Consider the following 18,381-nt stretch of genomic DNA (forward strand, 5'->3'; position numbering starts at 1 on the left):
AGTAAACTTGTAATTTTGATTAATTTCTTAAACCTAGTATTTAAAAAGACACAAGGGCAATAGCTCAACCAAATGCTAAACCATGGTGGAGAACTGTCAGCAGCAGTGTAGAGCTTTTGGGGGATTTTTCCAGATCCTTGACCAAACAGCAGAAAAGAATTACAGGATGAACCAAAACAAAGGAAGTTTATTAAGACTAAAAGCAAACACATGGCTTAGATCCAAGAGCAGACATTAGGGAAAGGGCTGCCTCCAGGTGTTTTCAGTGGTTACGATTCTGGCTAAGCTACCTTCCCCAATGGCTTAATTTACAAGGTTTAAAGAAACTGCAAAGTTTAAATTTTAAGTAAAGTTTAAAAATTAAGGGAAAAGGCACACATTGGATCACTTCCTTTTTGTTTTCAATAATTTCCTTTTGGAAGTAAAAGTGTAAGGTTTTTGTTTATTTTTGAGGTGCACTGTCTAGGCTTAAGGCTGTGACTGGAGAGCTGATACTGTTAAGAGTCAAGGCCACAAACACTGTAGCCCTAGGTAAGCTGCTTTAGCATCAGTATTTAAGACGTCTTTAGGACTGCAAGCACTTTCTCTGTAGGCAACTGCGATTTTATCAGTTGTGTTAAAACTGCAGACTCTCAGCCAGATTCTGGTGCAAGGGTTTCTTTCCCTTTGCATGCATGTTGCTTTAGTTTTTTCCTATCTTTCTTGAAAATCATAATATTCAGCACAGTCTGGAACATGAACTGTATTGATAACTAATGGAACAGAAGAAAACACACAAACAGATCAATATGTGCCTGCATTTATTTCAAATAAACAAAGATTGTGTAAGAAACGGTCAAACTGCTTCAACTTCTCTGGCTCTGAAAGCTTTCCAATTTGAGATTTTTAAAATTTATTTATTTACTTATTTGGTTAAACTGTTAAGTTTATCTGAAACTTTTCCTTTAATTAGTTTTGTGTTTTTTAAAATTTTGGATGAAGTAAATCACCAGTAAATAACAATTACCAGGTTAACTTGAGAAAGAGTAGGGAGTGTAACTGGACAAAACTAAAAATTGTTAAGGAACGTAAGATCTCAGTGACCTCAGACACCTAATATGAGTCTGGGGCCTTTAACTGACTGCTATGACAAACACAGTAACAATGGAATGCTACTATCACTTACTTAGTTGGAGTCCAATTCTCACTCAAGGTTCACATCATCCTGTGCTTAGTTCGGGTTTCCATGGCTGAGAAGAGACACCATGACCACAACAACTCTTATAAAGAAAAACACTTAATTTGGGCTTGCTTACAGTTCAGAGATTTAGTCCATAATCACATGGTGAGAAGCATGGCAGCATGAAGGCAGACATGATAGGAAGACATAGTTAAGAGTTCCATGTCTAGACCCACAGGCAGCAGACAGACAGAGAGACACCGGGCCTGGCTTAAGCATTTGAAACCCAAAGCCAACTCCCAGTGATACACATCCTAACACACATCCTACTGCCACTCCTAAACATCCACATGAGTCTATAGGGGGCATTCTTACTCAAACCTACATGGGCAAACACAGCTTCCACACTCATTTTTATAAAACCAAAATGGAGACTAGAGGCAGCAGGGTTTTTTTGTTTTTGTTTTTTGTTTTGTTTTTTGTCTATGTATCTATTATGTCCCTTCTTGAAAAATATAACTATTGCCTAAAGTCTGGCTATTGAATGTTTTCTCCTGAACTTTTCCATTCTTTTTCTAGGTGCCTCCATCCAAGGCCCAAGGTGATTCACAGTTTTCTCAGAAAGCACAAGCCAATGTTGGTTTCTGAATAGATACCTTTTCTGTCTCTGCCTTTTAAGAACACTTAGCTTCTCACATTGACTCAAACCACTCTTTAAGCTTATTTTGGTAACTAAACTTTACTACACTGTAATTTTCTACATACTGCATATTTTCACTAACTTAAGACTGTTTTATATGTATCTAATTCAGCCTTTATTTTTTTTCCAACACCTGACTGTGGTATTTCACGCTTGTTTATTTATTGTTTTTAAGATGGGCTTGTTCTGTTGCCCAGCTCTCCTTGAACTTAGAGCAATGCCCCTGCCTCCATCTCTTGAATAATAGGATTATAGGTTTAAGATACTATGTCCAGCTGATGATATACATTTGTTTTAAAAGCACAAATTTAGCTGGCTATGGTAGCAAGTATCTATAATCCTGGGACTGGAAAGGCACAGGCAGTAGGATCACAAATTCAAGGCCAGCCTGGGCTACATAGACAGATCTTAACTCAAAAAGAAAAAGGAATCAATGTATCACTTTAAGCTGTTATACTACAAGTTCTATTGATGTATCTTCATTATCACCCAAAATAATTTCTAATTTTCTACATTTCTAGTACTTATTTTTAAATAATTTTTATTTTTACATGACTAAACTTTTGCTTGCATACATGTGTACCATGTGCATGCTTGGTGTCCAAAGGCCAGAAAGAGGTGTCAGACATCCTGGAACTGGAATTAAGAGATAGTCATGAGCATATATGTAGGTGCAGGGAATCAAACCTGAGCTCTGTAAAAGCAGCAAATGCTTGTGCTGACTGCTGACCTATCCTTCTGGCCCCCATGTGATTTCATTTTCAATTCATGAAATCAGAACTATAGTGCCTAAGTTTTAAATAGCGAAGGATTCTGCAGTTCTTTTTCCTAGCTTGATCCCAACTGTAGAAAGAGAATGTCCTATTATTATTATTTTTTTGTTGTTGTTAGTAGTACAGCTATGATCAATTCTGGCAAATACTTCAAGGATAATTAAAAAGAATATCAGGATGGAGAGAGAGGTGTCAGTGAAGTTACTGCCTGCCACACAAGCATGAGGACCTGAGTTCAGATCTCCAGCACCCACATAAAATGTATAGTGTGGTGGCATACCTAGAATCCCAGAGCTAGGGAGGCAGAGACAGGAAGATCCTTGGGGTTTGCTGGCCAATTAATTGAGCTGAAATCATAAGCTTTAGGTTCAATAACAAACTCTGTTTCAAAAATAGATAAGCAATTCAGAAGGACACCTGATGTAGACTTTTGGCTGCCACTTGAACACCCAAATGTGAACATACACAAACGAAGAGTATTTTGCTTAATAAGTGTGCAGTGTTCATCCAGGCGTGGTGGCATAAGCTTGGAATCTCAACACTTGGGTCAAGCAGGAGGATCAGTTCAAGGTTAGCATCAGCTACAAATTGAGCTGAAGGCCGGTTTGGGCTACATGATTCTGTTTAAAGAGGAAGAGGAGTTGTAGATGGCACAGTGGTGAAAAGCACTTTCTTCTCTTGCAGAGGAGCAACATCAGTTACGAACACCCACATGATAGCTACAATCATTTTAACTCCAGTCCAGAGAATCCGGAGCTCCTTCACGACTTCCTGGGTCACCACAGACACGAAGGAAGAAGTCACACACAATACTCATGTGTGCGAAGTGGTGTGTATGCTTATTTAAGTTAAACTAGGTTGGATAACTGTTCAAAATTACTGCTTATCTGCTTTAGAAATAAGTGGCTAAAATATTTTCTCCAATTAAATTCCACAATAGATCAAGAGAAAAAGCATTTTATGCTTATTTTTATCCATTAGTTCACTTAAGCTATTAGGGTTAGCAGTAACAGCGTTTCTTCAACTGAACTCAGTAAGCACTTTGCTTAAGAAATTTTTGTATAAACACCTCACCAATTTCTTTTTTTCTTTTGGAAAAGTTGAAGAATCTTGAAAAAGGAAGGGGTTGTTATGGTTCTCAGTTCCAGGGGATGTGTCATTATCAGCAGGGCAGGCATGGAGGCCAGATACATGGCTGGTCACACTGTAGCCACAACCAGGAAACGAAGGTTGGTAAATGAATGCCTGTGCTCAGCTAGCTGTCTCCCTTCTATTCAGCCTGCGATCTCTGCCCATGGAATAAATTTGGTTAAATAATTCCTTACAGATGCCCCTAGCACTGAGACTTGTTTCCATGGTGATTCTAAATCGCATCAAACTGATAATTAGGATTAGACACTCAAAGTAGCTGTAACTGTTTCCCTGTTTCTAATACTCTCACCCCTATGCTCTGAGGAATAGAGTATATTGGTAAGGAAATACAATTGGTGGAGTTAATACCAAGTTATTAAGGCAATCAAAGTGGAATCTGGTTAAAGCTTAAAAAAAAAGTATAAGTTTATTAAGTGAAAATGTGTCCTGATACTGTATTATACTAAATTAAGTTAAAACCGGGTTGCTTTTAAACTTGAGATTCAAACTGAATACAGGTGATATATACTTTGACACACTGGATCTGCTAATTTTTATCAGCTTTCACTGTCTCTTTATTACTTCAGATACCTTTATAGTCCTCATGAAAGGTAGAAAACTGGGCTAAACTGAGGGCCTGATAAATGAGGCCTATTGATTACAACCTAGAACTAAAATCGCCCTCATAAGACCAAGCTGTAAGCAAGCCTGTAGGACATTTTCTTAATTAGTGATTGATGGGCAAGGGCCCAAGTCCATTGTAGATGGTGGGCTGATTCCTGGGCTGGTTATGAATTCTGTAAGAAAGGAGGCTTGAGCAAGCCATGAGGAATAAGCCAGTAAGCAGCACTCCTCTGCATTAGCTCATGCTTCCAGGTTCCTGCCTTGTTTTGAGTTCCTGTCCTGATTTCCTTTGATTAACTATGATGTGGAAGTTTAAGCCAAATAAACCCTTCCCTCCCCAAGTTGCTTTCGTTGTGGTGTTTCATCACAGCAATACTTCCTCTAACTAAAACACCCCCTCCCCAAAAGTCCATGAACACCACTTTACACAAGAAACCTGCATCATAGTGTAACTAACTTTGCAAACTTCCCAAGTGGCAGAGGAGGCATCCTTCAGAGCAAGACAGGCTTGCACGAAGTACACAACACGGACACCACCACATATTTTGAGTTCTAGAACACACTTTCAGCATAGTATTTTATAAGACTCCTGGGTGCGCGAATGAGTGGGCCTCTGGTTCTTGTGCCTACTCTTGGGGTTCTTTTCCTTCTACTGGATTGCCTTCCAAAAATCCAATAAGAGTGAGGACTTTTATATTTAATTTTGTTATGTTTGGTTATCTCCTAGAAATTTGTTCTTCTAATGAAAGAACAGGGACAGATCTAGAGGGGAGAGGCAGTGGAGGAGAGACAGGAAATAGAAGGGAAACTGTAATTAAGATATGAGAAAAGACTATTTTCAATAAACAAAATTTTTTTCAAAAAAGAATCTCATAATAAATCCCTTTAAATATAAGTTAAAATCATAAAATGCTTACAAGAAATAAAAATAATTTCATTACTGTTTTAGTTAGCGTGTCCAAGGCCCCAATAAAACACCATGATCGAAAGCGACTTGAGGAAGAAAGGGTTTATTTCAGCTTACAGTACTTCCATCACTGAGGGAAGTCAGTACAAGAAAGGTAGGCAGTAAACTGGAGGCAGGAACTGAAACAGAATCCATGGAGGTATATTGCTTATTGGCTTGCTAGCCATAGTTTGCTCAGCTTGCTTTCTTATGAAACCCAGAACTACCTGCCCAGGCATAGCACCACTCACAATGGGCAGGGTGGACCACATAAATCATAAACCAAGAAAATGTTCAACAGACTTGCCTATAGACCAATCATAGGAGGCATTTTCTTGATTAAGATTCCTTTATCGCATATAACCCCACCTTGTGTCAAGTTGGCCTAAAAGCTAGCCAGAAAAATTACCTTGGATTTGGTAATGGAATTTTAGGCATGAAGCAACAACAACAACAACAAAAAAAAAAAAACAAAAAAAAAACAAAGAAACAAAAAACCAAAACAACAAAAAGCAGAATGGAATAGAAATAAACTGGACTCTAACAAAATTTAAAACATGCGTGCTTCAAGTGGATCAAGGAAGTGAAAAGATACTCCTCAGACAGAAAAAAAAAAGTACATGCACATTAAATAGCTTACACCTAACAAGGACTTGTATCAACAAACAGACCTCTTACAACTTGGTTGAGTATGTAAGGAAACAGTACTTTTTATAATTTCTGATGGGACTTTAAAATGGTACGCTTTGGAAAAGTCCAGAAGTTCCTCAAAAAGTTAACTATGGAGATGTCCAATGACCCAGCAAATTCTACTCATAAAGAAATAAAAGAGCATATATTCACGGGCTAGGGAGATACCTTAACTGACAAGTGCTTGCTATGCACATTAAGACCTGGGTTAAATTCCCAGTATCCATATAAAAAGCCAGGTGTGGTAGTATGTGTTTATAACTCTAGCACTGGAGAGGCAGCAGAGATGCAGGCAGTTTCTTAGGACTTGCAGGAATGCTGGCTTTGCCTAATCCATGAAGCCTGGGTCCCAGTAAGATACCTTGTATAAAAAAAGAAAAGAAAAAAGAAAAGGAACAAGGTGCATTGCTCCTAGGAACTGAGATTATCCTTTGGTCTACACACACACACACACACACACACACACACACACACACGTCCACACAAATGTTTGTACACAAATGAACATAGCAACATTATTCGTATCAGCAAACATTGGGGTAGCTCAAATGTCCATGAGAAAAGAAGCAAATGCACATACTCAAGAGAGGAGCAAACCGTATACACTTACAAATGGGTGATCCTTGAAGGCCTATGCCAAATTAAAGCTCTAACAAAGACCACATATTCTCATTCAATGTACACAAAAATGTTCAAAAAGGCACTTGAGACAGGTCTGAGGAAGGTGTGTACTGTGGATGGAAAAATAGAGTGGTTGCTGTTGAAGATGGTGTCATTTCAGGCTGTTTGGGATATGCTTCTATATCTTGTTTAATATCTAGGGTCATCAAATCAATGGAAATGCCATTTTTATTTCCTTGAATGCGGGCCATTCCCAAGCCTTTCTAGCGCTCTCTGAATTCTCACTGGCTGGTTCAACTCAGCTCTTCTGACCAAACTCCTCTCCAAGGTGATTTCAAACACACTTCTCTTCACTTCTGTTTTCATCTGTGGCTCCTTTTCATTTTCTGGCTTGTTCTGTCTTCACCTGTGTCTAGCTTGGTATGTCTGCAACCTCTCTGTAAAACTGTCCCGATAACCAACTCTCTATAAAAATTTCTCTCTGCCAAGAAGTTCTCAAGCAGCCTCTTTCCTATCCTGTTCTTGTTAGTTGGGGGATATCCTATCTCTGACTCATTCTGTCAAATCTTTCTCTAATTCATCATTTTGTTTGCCCCTGAGTTAGATGCCCCTTTCAAACAGGGCTGCTTCCTTCTGTAAACTAACTTTCAACTTCATTGTTTTTTTTTGGGGGGGGGAGGTGTGTACTAAGGGCATGTCTGAATTCCACCCAGATAACATAAATCTAGGTCTTTGGATATGACCCCTTGCCACAGCAGCCATGTTTGCTGTATTAAAATTCCTCTACAGGTTAACTTATTCTTGTTCCATTTAAAGTCCTGAGTTCAACAGTGGATCAGTTTGCCAGCCTCAAGACTAAAAATAAATTATATTTATACCTGCTACCTTCCTTCCAACTACCCACATCTATTACTTCTGTCACCCACCCTAAACGTTTTTTCTTTTCTCTACTGCTGTCACTGGAATTTTCAACAGGCATTACATTTCCATACACAAAACAAGCCATGTGCAAATGGCTGTCACTGTTTCTTCATTAACAAATACTTACGGAATATCCACCATGCATGGCATACCATGTTACTGTAGGGATACAAGCAATACCATCATGCTGTCGGAAGCTTGCAGAGGCTGTATGCGGCTAACAAATAATCACCATTAACAGGAAATAAACAGAATGACGATTCTATGGAAACGCTTCCTTACGATTGGGAAGTAAGAGTGTGTAGCTCAGTGTTGAGTTTCTGCACCAGAACTAGTGAGAAAAACAACAAAACCCAACTAGAGGAAGAACATTAATTGCCAGCTTTGAGGTTTCACAGCCTGGCCGAACTTCCTCTTCTTTCTCCTTTTTGTGCTCAGATGAAATGTAGTCAGCCATGACTTCATGACTATGATCTCTTTCTTCTGGAACTTAAAAGCAAAATAAATCCTTCCTTTTTTGCTTTCTGATGGGGTCCTTTAACAAAGCCAACAGAAAGTAACTAATGTACTAATAGGAAGCTCTCCAGTGCTATTTCAAAAGGCCACTCAAGTTATCCCTCCTGGCAGACTTTTTTACAATAGCGAAAGGGCAGCAACTACTCTGACAAATACACCAGTGAATAAACTGTAGGGTTGCAGGACCCTAGGTGGCACTGCTTGGTACCATGAAGCAGTGAAATAATGAGATGGAAACAAGGCTGGTTAAGGAGGGAATGGGCAACTATGACTGAATACAATGTGCACACTACAGAGACAAGGCAAAATGGGCAACAAGGCAGTTTGCACTTAACTGCAGAAATATCGGGAAGGGCCTGACAGTTCTTCCTAAATATCTCATGACAGAACTGTCTCCCCTACATGACTTGCATTGTAGTATTCAACAGCAGCATAATCTTCCCAGTGACAGGAGCAGGATGAGAACTTGCATGTACTCTTTCAATTACATCATCTGAAACCAGTTCTTAAAATTGTCTACAGTTCCATTCTAGTCTCCTAAACACCACAAATTAGTGTCACCTTAATCGAGAGCAAGGATTTTTTTTTTTTTCAGTTGGTTTAGGTCAGTATTCATCCTGTGTCAGAAAATATGGCGGTATCTGTTTCACTTGTCAAGGAATGATATACTAGTTTAAGTTTTCAGCACAATTACTAAGAATTCTTAATTTTTCAAATTGGATTATAAACCCTTTTAAGCCTGAGACGGTCTCAAAGTACTTTATGTGAAGTATAGTTGATAATGAACAAAATACAGTATTTTATTCTAAGCCAGCATCTTAACAGTTCAATTTTAGTAAAACAAAAGCTTTAAAAGCCATTCACCAAAAAAAAAAGTAAAAAAAAAGTCTGAGAAAGTGCATGCCTATCAGAATGCTATACCTTGAACATCTCAACACAGTAAGCTTTTTGGCTTCACTTTCACTCTGTAGTTTAAGGCTGGCTTCAAGCTCAGATCCACCTGCTTCTGCTTGTACTACAAGGATTCCAGAAACAAACCGGCCAGCACTATTTTCTTTCCCCAAAGAGGCAGCTGGTCTTCTAACAGGACTTTATTGGCAACAAAAAGAATAATTACATTGAGGACTCAAAGGGCAAAGATGTTTGCTACATAATCTAACAACCTGTTTGATACCTGGTACACTCATAACAACCTGTTTGATACCTGGTACACTCATGATGGCAAGAAAACTGACTCCTACAGGTTGTCCTGACCACACACCTGTTGTGGCATATATGTTCACTTAGACACAATAAATGGATACATTTAAAAGAACTCAAAGAGAAATGCAGTTGATCATACTGTTTTAGCATCTTTTCAGGTTGTGTTGAACTGCCTTTGACTCAGCAAACCCTATTGGCATTAGGAGCTCAAAAAGGTGAATGGAACCTAAAAGAGGGGATGGCATCTTAAGCACAAATGGTTTAAAACAAAACAAAATCCAAAATTCAGTCTGAGAGGGTAGATGCTACCTTCATAGTGCTAAGTAAAACTATGTAAAAAGCCAGCTGGGTACCCATACACAGTAATTTTGCCAAACAAGTGTGGTCAACTCTCCATGTCCATACATCTTGTATCCATGAATAGAATCAACTGCAGAGTTCTACTGCCAGGGAGAGGGCTGTACTTTGAGAACAGACTTCTTTTCCCTGAATAAGTAGGGTAACACCCACCTACATAGTATTTGTATTAAGCAATATATTAAAGATGATTTAATATTATGCAAATACAATGCGCTTTATAAGACTAAGGCATTTGTGGATCAATCTCAATCTCACACACATGAAGCAACTCTGTATTTAAAATTGAAAGGTTGGGACTGAAAAGATGGCTCAGAGGTTAAGAGCGCACACATTATTCTACCAGAGGACCTGGGTTCAGTTCCCACAACCCACATCAGGTGGCTCAATCTTGCTTTGCAGTCCCAGCTCCAAAGGACCCAAGGCCCTCTTTTGGTCTTCACACAAATGTGCACAGAACAAAACAAAGACTCGATACCTAAAAAAAAAAATTAGTTCTTGGAAAAAGTAGCTATACAATCTTTTTACGCTATTTGCTGGTGTGTACGATGTGCAAAAAAATAGTGAAAGTGAAGCTTCTCTCCCCCTGGAGATACCAGAGATGACTGTTACTTCTCCTTGTTTTTCTCCTTTGCTTCAACTCTCTGCAATGAACATACACTACTGACAAACAAAAATCACTGCTCACGGAAGGAGTGAATGGGCAAGTGTTCTGATTATGCTTTATTCGCTGCTTTTGTGAAGCTCCTAACAAAAGCAAGATACAAACCAGCCACTCACTAAGAGCACCAGTCTCTAAAAAAGCAGGGGAATCACTCAAATCTTCCCCACACATTGAATTGTAATACATGAAGTGTAGCAAGAGAGATACTGAGCCAGGCTGAGCAATCAAGTGCCCTCCAAATGGCAACTCTGAACTTCTACACTACCTGGACCCAGAGCTACTAAAATCAATGTCAGACTCAAATCAAATGGGCACTGATTTTTATTTTTAAGATGAAAAGGGGTGGAAAATAAATTATGATTTTTCCATAGAAGTGGATACAAACCTGCAGGAAAAAAAATACTTTTCCTTGTAAATAATCAAGCAAAGGCAACTGAAAAAGAATACCTGAAAACTAAAAAAGTTATTGTGAAAACCAGCCTTACTTTAAAACACAAATGCAACTAATGAATACTTTATTGGCAAAAGACAAAGGTAAGTGTGCAGGACTGACTGAAGGCATATTAAAGTAAAAATAGATTTAGTTTAACTCCATTCAGCACTTTGTTTAAAACTCAACACTTTCCCTTCAAATTCATTTAGTCTACTCGAATGGAATCTTGCTTGACATGAAGTTATGATCAACTGGATTACACTCACTACCTCTTACCTATGCATCACGTGTTCATTACAGCGCTCTACAACAAATAAAAGGCCATATAACTAAACTCACCTGTCCTATTTCATTTGGCCATTAGACTCACCCTAGGGCACATATCAAGTATGAGGCAGAAAATGAAGTAAAATCTGAAATTAACTCATCTGTGAGTCAGAGAGCTAGCTGTTTAAAAGCAGTCCTCATGACCAGAGCTCTGTGCAGTAGCTACAGTGCCTGGGATTACTAAAGCAACATGAAAAGTTGAAAATGGAGGTTGGCCAAGGGACTGTAAACGTTCACAATTCCTTAGGCAGGTGGCTGACATCTAAGTAACAGCAAGATGACCTCTTCTAATCTATCTGGTTACAAATAAGTCTGCATTAGCAAGACTCTGCTAAGAGGTCGGGATCATCATTAAAATGTGACATTATGAAAAGAGGGGCTTTGCTACCACCAAGTAACCAGAGAGAAGTACAGAAAGGAAAGTATGGACCTTCAAAGACACCTGAAAATTTAATATTAAGAACATAAGTCTATTTTAACGGTGCTAGTCACCTGAGAAAAAGTAAAATTTTTGGTAATTTCATTAAACACAAAATGAACACTAAAACTGTTCACGTGAAAGTGGCAAATGTACTACAACTACAAAAGCAGAGATATCTATTATGAGATCTAAGTAAATAATTTCTATTACCATCTTCATTACTTATAAGACTTCATTGATTCCTAGTAACGAGTCTTTGAGACTCAACTGGGTGAACAAATAATGACAACTCTGCATCACTTCTTTTATTAACAAATTATAGCACAGAAGCCAAGTTACTTTTTCTTATTACATAGGTAACAGAAACCGCCTCTGTACTTACAGCCACAATATAAAATCCTAGAGGAAGAAATCTTCTATCTGGGCTGGCTAAAAAGGTAAAGTCAACCAGGGGACACAGTACAGTGAGCACAGTGAGCACAGGGGCTTGCTTTGCTTTCCCTACCTTTGATGACTTGAAAGCCCTATCAAAAGGAAAGATCAACGAGTATGAGGTGCTGAAGGCAAAGAAGGGACAACATGGACAACTACACAGGCACCTGTACAAAAATCACACAAAGGCCATGGAAACTTGAGAAGGTAAAATGCCAACTAGGGACAAGCCAGCTCTCTAGAGCTGCCGCAGTTCTGAAATAAGTGACACGTCCCTGTTGTACAGAACACAGTCCTTATATTGGACTTGTTTGAGAAATTAATAGTAGCCACTAAAAATAAAAACATAAAAAGCTAAAAAATATATAGACAACATAGGTAGACCACTGGGCATCAGGAAAATACTAAATTGTTGAGAACTAAAAAGTATTAAGAAATCCAAATGAAACAAGTGATGAGTGCACCCACCATAGCCACACGAGAGGGGTGTTTTAAAGGCAGCATTAAGTGGGGCTTTGGGGCACGTCACTTTAAATATCCCTAATTTATGTCTGTGCATGTTTTCATTAAAAAAAAATTCTTTTAAAAAAATTAGGAAAATGAGATCTGGTACCACCCATCATTTACTACTGACTTTTCTTTAAACTTGAAAATAATTGCTAAATTTGAAATCACACTGGTAAGGGTTATGATCAGAATCCCTAAATATAATTTATTAATGCCATTCAAAGGCAAAAAGTTACACCCAAGATAGTATACTGTACTAGTCAATAAAATACATGAAATCAATTAAATTCTCAGGAAGAATATAGTTATTTCCACCTCTCCTAAATATGTTCTGGTACTTCCCAACTATTACGTTATCTCTGGACATCATAAAGAAAATTCTACCAGGTAACTCAAGCACATTTCATTTAAAGGCTATAGAGCTTCTTTCAAAAAAAAAAAAAAAGGCTTGAATTTTTAGAAAATTCTAGAATAAGGTAACCAAAAATAACACATTATATCAGAATAAAATCTGTGTCATTCTTAAACATAATCACTAAAAGAGTGACCAAATCCCGGCACCTTCCTCTGCATATATCAGCAAACAGTGTGAATGCTTAAGGACAGGAGAAAATTTTCTTTGATGGGATCATGAAGAACACAGAACTGAAAGAAGAAAAGTAGAACACAGGTTCTGGCCTGTTACTGAAAATTCAATACTTCAACAAAATAGAACAAATCTCTACAGAAAGTATTCATTCAGGAAACACGACTTCTTCCCACCTATTTTCCTTCATATTAAACAGAAGTTGCTGTTATTCTAGATCAGTGATTACATCTTTAATTACAAAAGTTTAACTATTTACATAATTTTATTGCTGTTTATTGTAACAAAAGATTAACTGGTTTGTAGAATCCATCCAGTAATGGAGAAACTGAAATCCACTGTTCCAGAAGACAATGCTGTAGATGAAATATATCTGATGTTCAGTGTACAGCGTAAGAAAAGTCCTTGCATGTCATCTGGTTCTTGCTGGAGTCATCTGTGTTCATCTCTCAGAAAGCAAAGAATCCATTTGACATTTCAATAAATATTAAATTGCAAAAATTAGCATCCATGGACTAGACATCCAAGAAAAAGTAGTTTTGATGAATGATTCCCAGAATCAAGTGTGTCCGCCTTTAGTCCAAAGAGATGACGTCAGGAATGTTACTCCCACTGCTGGTTATGAGCCCTGTCTCACTTCTGCTGCTGGATGAACTAACATGAGTACTGCTTTCATGGGGGCTGGTGGTGGTGACAGACGTACTGCTTGCTGTTAAGGGTGAGGTGAGACTATCCAAAAACATAGGAGGACAGTACTGCTTGAAACAAACAATGATGCTGATAAGGAAGAGGCCACAATGGTTTGAAATAAAGAGACTAGAAATTGTTAAGATATGTACAACTGACAGCCACAAAGCTAAATCCTGTTGGGATTTAAAAATACCAAATTTTCTATCTAAGAGGAATATGGTATGGACTTAGCTACTTTACGTACGTTACTGAACACCACACACTTAATTGTCTTGAAGGTATGGAACTTGTTTGCTGATCATATACACAGGGAAAATGTCAACAATAACAAATCATTTAATCGACTCAAACCTCAAAAATAACTTAATTATTGAAACAAAATTCAGTGATTTTTCAAAATTTAGAATCAAACAGACCCTTTGTGAGAAATATTAAGAGTGACAAGCTGAATGATGGCATTAGATTCCTCTGTAAACAAATGTAACAATACATATTAATAATGTCAACATTCATTCTGAATTGGAAGATATATGGCAGCTAATTACCATGGGATGTTCAGAGAATAAGAACATAACCACAATTTAATATTTCTTAACATCCCTCTCCAAAAGTCCGTATTTCAAGTCCCCTTCCATCTGGGTGATGATTCACATACAAATACAAACCTGAGTGTAGTAATCTAGAAATGGTAAGAATGTAGATTAAGAGCTAACTGTAATTTTATATTTCACTGTAGAATGTTTTACATGAAACACAACTGCACTGATTTTAACACGTTATATCTAGTGCTACTAAGTTTGTCTTCAGTTAGACTACAGAAAAAAAAAAAAACAACTCAGTAAGGACACCTAGTATTACCCATCCTACCTATCATTTAGATTCATCTTAGAGACAATGAATTATGAACAGTAACTCAAAACTGAGCTGTCAAGAGTACGTGATGTTCAAGGCACATAAAAAAGGAAACAGCTGGAAGTGCAAATGAAATTGAGGCTGCCTGTTTATTGACTCACTGGTTGGCTGGTTTTTAGTTTTGTTTTTTAAAGACAGTGTCTCATACTATGTAGCTCTGGCTTTCCTGGAAGGCACTATGTAGACCAAGCTGACCTTGAACTCACAGAGATCCGCCTGCCTCTGCCTCTCAAGTGCTGGGATTAAAGATGTGATCCACTGTGCCCAAGTGAGGCCTCCTTTCAACAAAGAAAGTTATTGTTTTTTTTTTTGAATGAATAACTCTTGGTTTGTCTATAAACTTAATGCCACACATGAAGAAATTCAATGGACATTTGTGGAAGCTCTGACAGTGCAACTGCCAAGCATTAAAAATTCTCTAAATTCAGGCCAATTATAGTACAACATTTGAAAATATAAAAAGCCTAGATGGTTGCATTTTAATCTGCTACCATCCAAGATCCAAGTTTGTTTTTGCCTATACCATAGCATTAATCTGTAAAAATGCTAATAAATGTTGCTGTCCTGCTGCTTTGAACACTTAAGAGCTGGATTGCTGCCATTTAACTTTTACTCTAGATCCCTTAAGTATACAGCTGTACACGAATTAATAAGCATTGTGGAACAATATGATGATGTAGAGGAGAAACCTATGGATCCTATAGTCAATATAAAGCTCCACTCTCATCCTCCTACTAAGTTACCAAATAAATCAGCCCCCAACTAAGCATGTTAAATAAAGCTATGAAATAAAAACTATAGGTTCCAAGATTATTCTTCTAAAGCACTGTTCATATGAAAGTATGCAATTCTCTTAAACACAAAGACCTTACATTCTAAAAAAATATGTAACTTCCCTGTAAGGTCTTACTCATATAACAAAGTCAAGTCAGGGTGAGAAGAAAATGCTCAGTCCACACAGATCTTGGGCTCAACTGTCCTGTGCTGTTTGTGCAATCAAATGCAGATACTGAAACAAGAAGCTCACACGGCATCTACGGTCAGTCAAGTCTGAAGCTGGTGAGATGGATCAGTTCTTCCAGCTATCCCTAGGTGCCACATCTGTGCCTCAAGTGCTTTCTTTTGCTGTTCCACCCGATCCCTTCACTTTCTGTGTTTTGCCTCCGTTGTTGTGATACTCCTAGAATTTCTTTTCTTTGAGAACAGCACTACCGCAACTTCCAACTGAAGCCTTTTCAAAGTCTGACTCTGTCTTTTAAGCAATGATCCAATCTCAATCACTGATCCAAATTAGATGAGCTTTAGCTGACTGTTTTAAGTAAATGTTTTTACTGTGTAAAATCATAGCTTACAAACTTAGTATTGCTTTCACTCATAGGACTTGTAGACTTGTAGAAAAAACCAAGTGATTATGTCCATAAAAACAGAAAGTTTAAGTAATAAGAGCAATAAATAAGTTTAACAACAGTAACTTTATTCCTTAAAATAAAATTGTGATATTTATGTAGTATTTCCTTTCCATCCACATGAGAATTGACTGTCCTGATTTTATGCAACTGGTCATATTTAGTTAGTATGACATAATCAACAATCAAATACAAATTAGTTGCTTAAATTCAGGATACATACCTGGGTATCAACTGGAATAAGGGAAAGAAAATCCAAACCTAAAACAAAAATGCTTTGTTAATAGTTGTCTCATATTTTGGAGACAAGAATTATATCTCAAGATCATTGTGCATTTATAAGTCAGAAAACATCTGTGGTAAATGCTCACCTCTCTTCCACAGTGAAGTTCTATAATCATAACTGGTGATGTGTAATGTATCTAAAACCCAAAGATGAATACATTTTTTGACCAAAAAACTAGAAAAACTGCCTCCCAGCAACTCAAAAGCAGCAGGCCAAAAAATTTTCAGATTAGTAAAACCAAATCTTTTTCTTTTGTCAGTTAGTAGAGCAAGAAGGACATAATTACAAATCATAATCACCTTTCAACCATTGAAAAACAACATACTTAGGTTCTTAAGATACTTTACATTTATTTTACAGAAATACAACACATTAGGTTACTCAAAAAATACCAATTCCTTAACAGATAGTTACTTCATCAGGAGCTATCTGCCCACTCCCCAGGATAATGCTCTGCACAAAGCAAGCACTTGGAAGTGCTACTTACTAACAAGCTAGTTTAACAGTTAATAGGTTCTCAGCTCATGCAAGGTCCTAAACCAAGGAACTTGAACTCTACAACTACACTCTGTGAATAGGAACGTGAAAAAAAGTTTTCCTCAAAAAAGTACTCAAGTAACAATAAGCTATAGAAAAAAAAATATCTGAAAAGTCTAGCAAAAATTTTCAAAGTCAAAATTCTTAAGACCTCCCAGTGTGATCAAATGCTTTTAAATTATTTTAAAACATTAAAAAAGAAACCACATACTGAGTACAGGCATTAAATTAGGGCAATGTTGCCCAGGACTTGGGAGGCAGACATAAGCAGATCTAACAGGCCAGCCAGGGCTACCCAGTGAAATTATTTCAAAGTAAGACATAGACACATACTATAAACAAACAAACAAACAAAAAGGCTAACATCTGTTCAGTCCCATGTATTTTTATTTTTTCATTCCTGGAATATTCCTATGCCTACATGGATGCCTTCATTTACCTTCCAGTAGTTTGTTTGTTTTTATGTTTTTTAAGACAGGGTTTCTCTATGTAGCCCTAGCTGTCCTGGAATTCACTCTGTACACGAAGCTAGCCTCAACTCAGAGAGATCTGTCTGCCTCTGCTTCCCAAGTGCTGAGATTAAAGGCGTACATCACCATCACCATCTGGCTCCCATAAATTTCTATATGCTGGCATTTAATAGACCAACCACATGGAGTGAAAGTATAATACTTTATCACTATAAAAATAGAGATTAGTAAGAAAGATAATGGACATTCAATAAAAACTATTAATAACTTTAACTAAAAAAATCTAAAGCCTCATTATTTCCTTATTTACAAATGAGTGTAAACACTTATCATTAAACAAGCTGTAACCCCAGCCATTTAGAAGGAACTACTGAAACAATTTTTAAACACTTTTAAAATGTATTAGTATAATATTACTAGCTACATGATATAGCAGTTTAAACTGATGAACAAAGCAAATCAAAACCTACTGCTGCAGTGACTTACTCACTAAAATGATAACCAGAAAGCGACAGATTTAAAAGAGAATACTTTTAAATTATTTAGTAAATCTCTCTGCTTTTAAATAGCAATTCAAGTCTCGCTGGCCTTTATAAGCTTTCTGAGAGTTTTACAGGCAATGGTTTCAAGCACTGACCATGTCATCAAGATTTATTGGAGTATCACTTAATAAATCGGGCAGATTTTATTCACTGTTGTTTTGTTCTAAGTGGTGTAACATATGTGCTCACTTTACAATAGATTTTACATTTTTAAAGATATTTTTAGCGTGTGTGTGTGTGTGTGTGTGTGTGTGTGTGCATATCCTCATGCACATATGCACAGGTACCCACACTGGTCAGAAGAGGGGGCACTGGATACCATGGAGCTGTAGCTAAAGATGCTGGTCAGCTGTCATGTGGGTGCTATAAAATGAACTCAGATCCTCTGCAGTAAATGCTCTTACCCACTGAGTCATCTTTTAGATTCAGCTCCTGCTTTTGAATAGTTTTTGTTGTTGGTTTGGCTTTGTCACAGGCTGACAGGCTGAACTCAGACCTCCTGCCTCTGCTTCCTATCTGTAGGGATG

General features: G+C 37.5%; 1 protein-coding gene across 10 annotated transcripts in view; it reads right to left on the minus strand.

Moving 5' to 3' along the window:
• Positions 1-10,803: 10,803 nt before the first annotated feature.
• Pias2 (protein inhibitor of activated STAT 2) overlaps positions 10,804-18,381 on the minus strand; it is a 71,139-nt gene continuing 63,561 nt past the window's right edge. For 4 of the 10 annotated variants that reach the window (XM_060377014.1, XM_060377015.1, XM_060377016.1 and 1 more), the window contains 3 exons: positions 16,391-16,441; positions 16,243-16,280; positions 10,804-13,769 (listed from right to left, as the gene is read on the minus strand). In XM_060377014.1, coding sequence (XP_060232997.1) covers positions 13,587-13,769; positions 16,243-16,280; positions 16,391-16,441 — 272 coding nt within the window. In that variant the 3' untranslated portion in view covers positions 10,804-13,586. Of the gene's footprint in view, positions 13,789-16,242; positions 16,281-16,390; positions 16,442-18,258; positions 18,371-18,381 lie in introns of all 10 variants that reach the window. The other 6 variants (XM_060377019.1, XM_021662319.2, XR_009589744.1 and 3 more) reach the window with 6 other exon arrangements.

This window comes from Meriones unguiculatus, chromosome 2 (assembly GCF_030254825.1).
Source record: "Meriones unguiculatus strain TT.TT164.6M chromosome 2, Bangor_MerUng_6.1, whole genome shotgun sequence".
In the NCBI taxonomy this organism is placed as follows: domain Eukaryota; kingdom Metazoa; phylum Chordata; class Mammalia; order Rodentia; family Muridae; genus Meriones; species Meriones unguiculatus.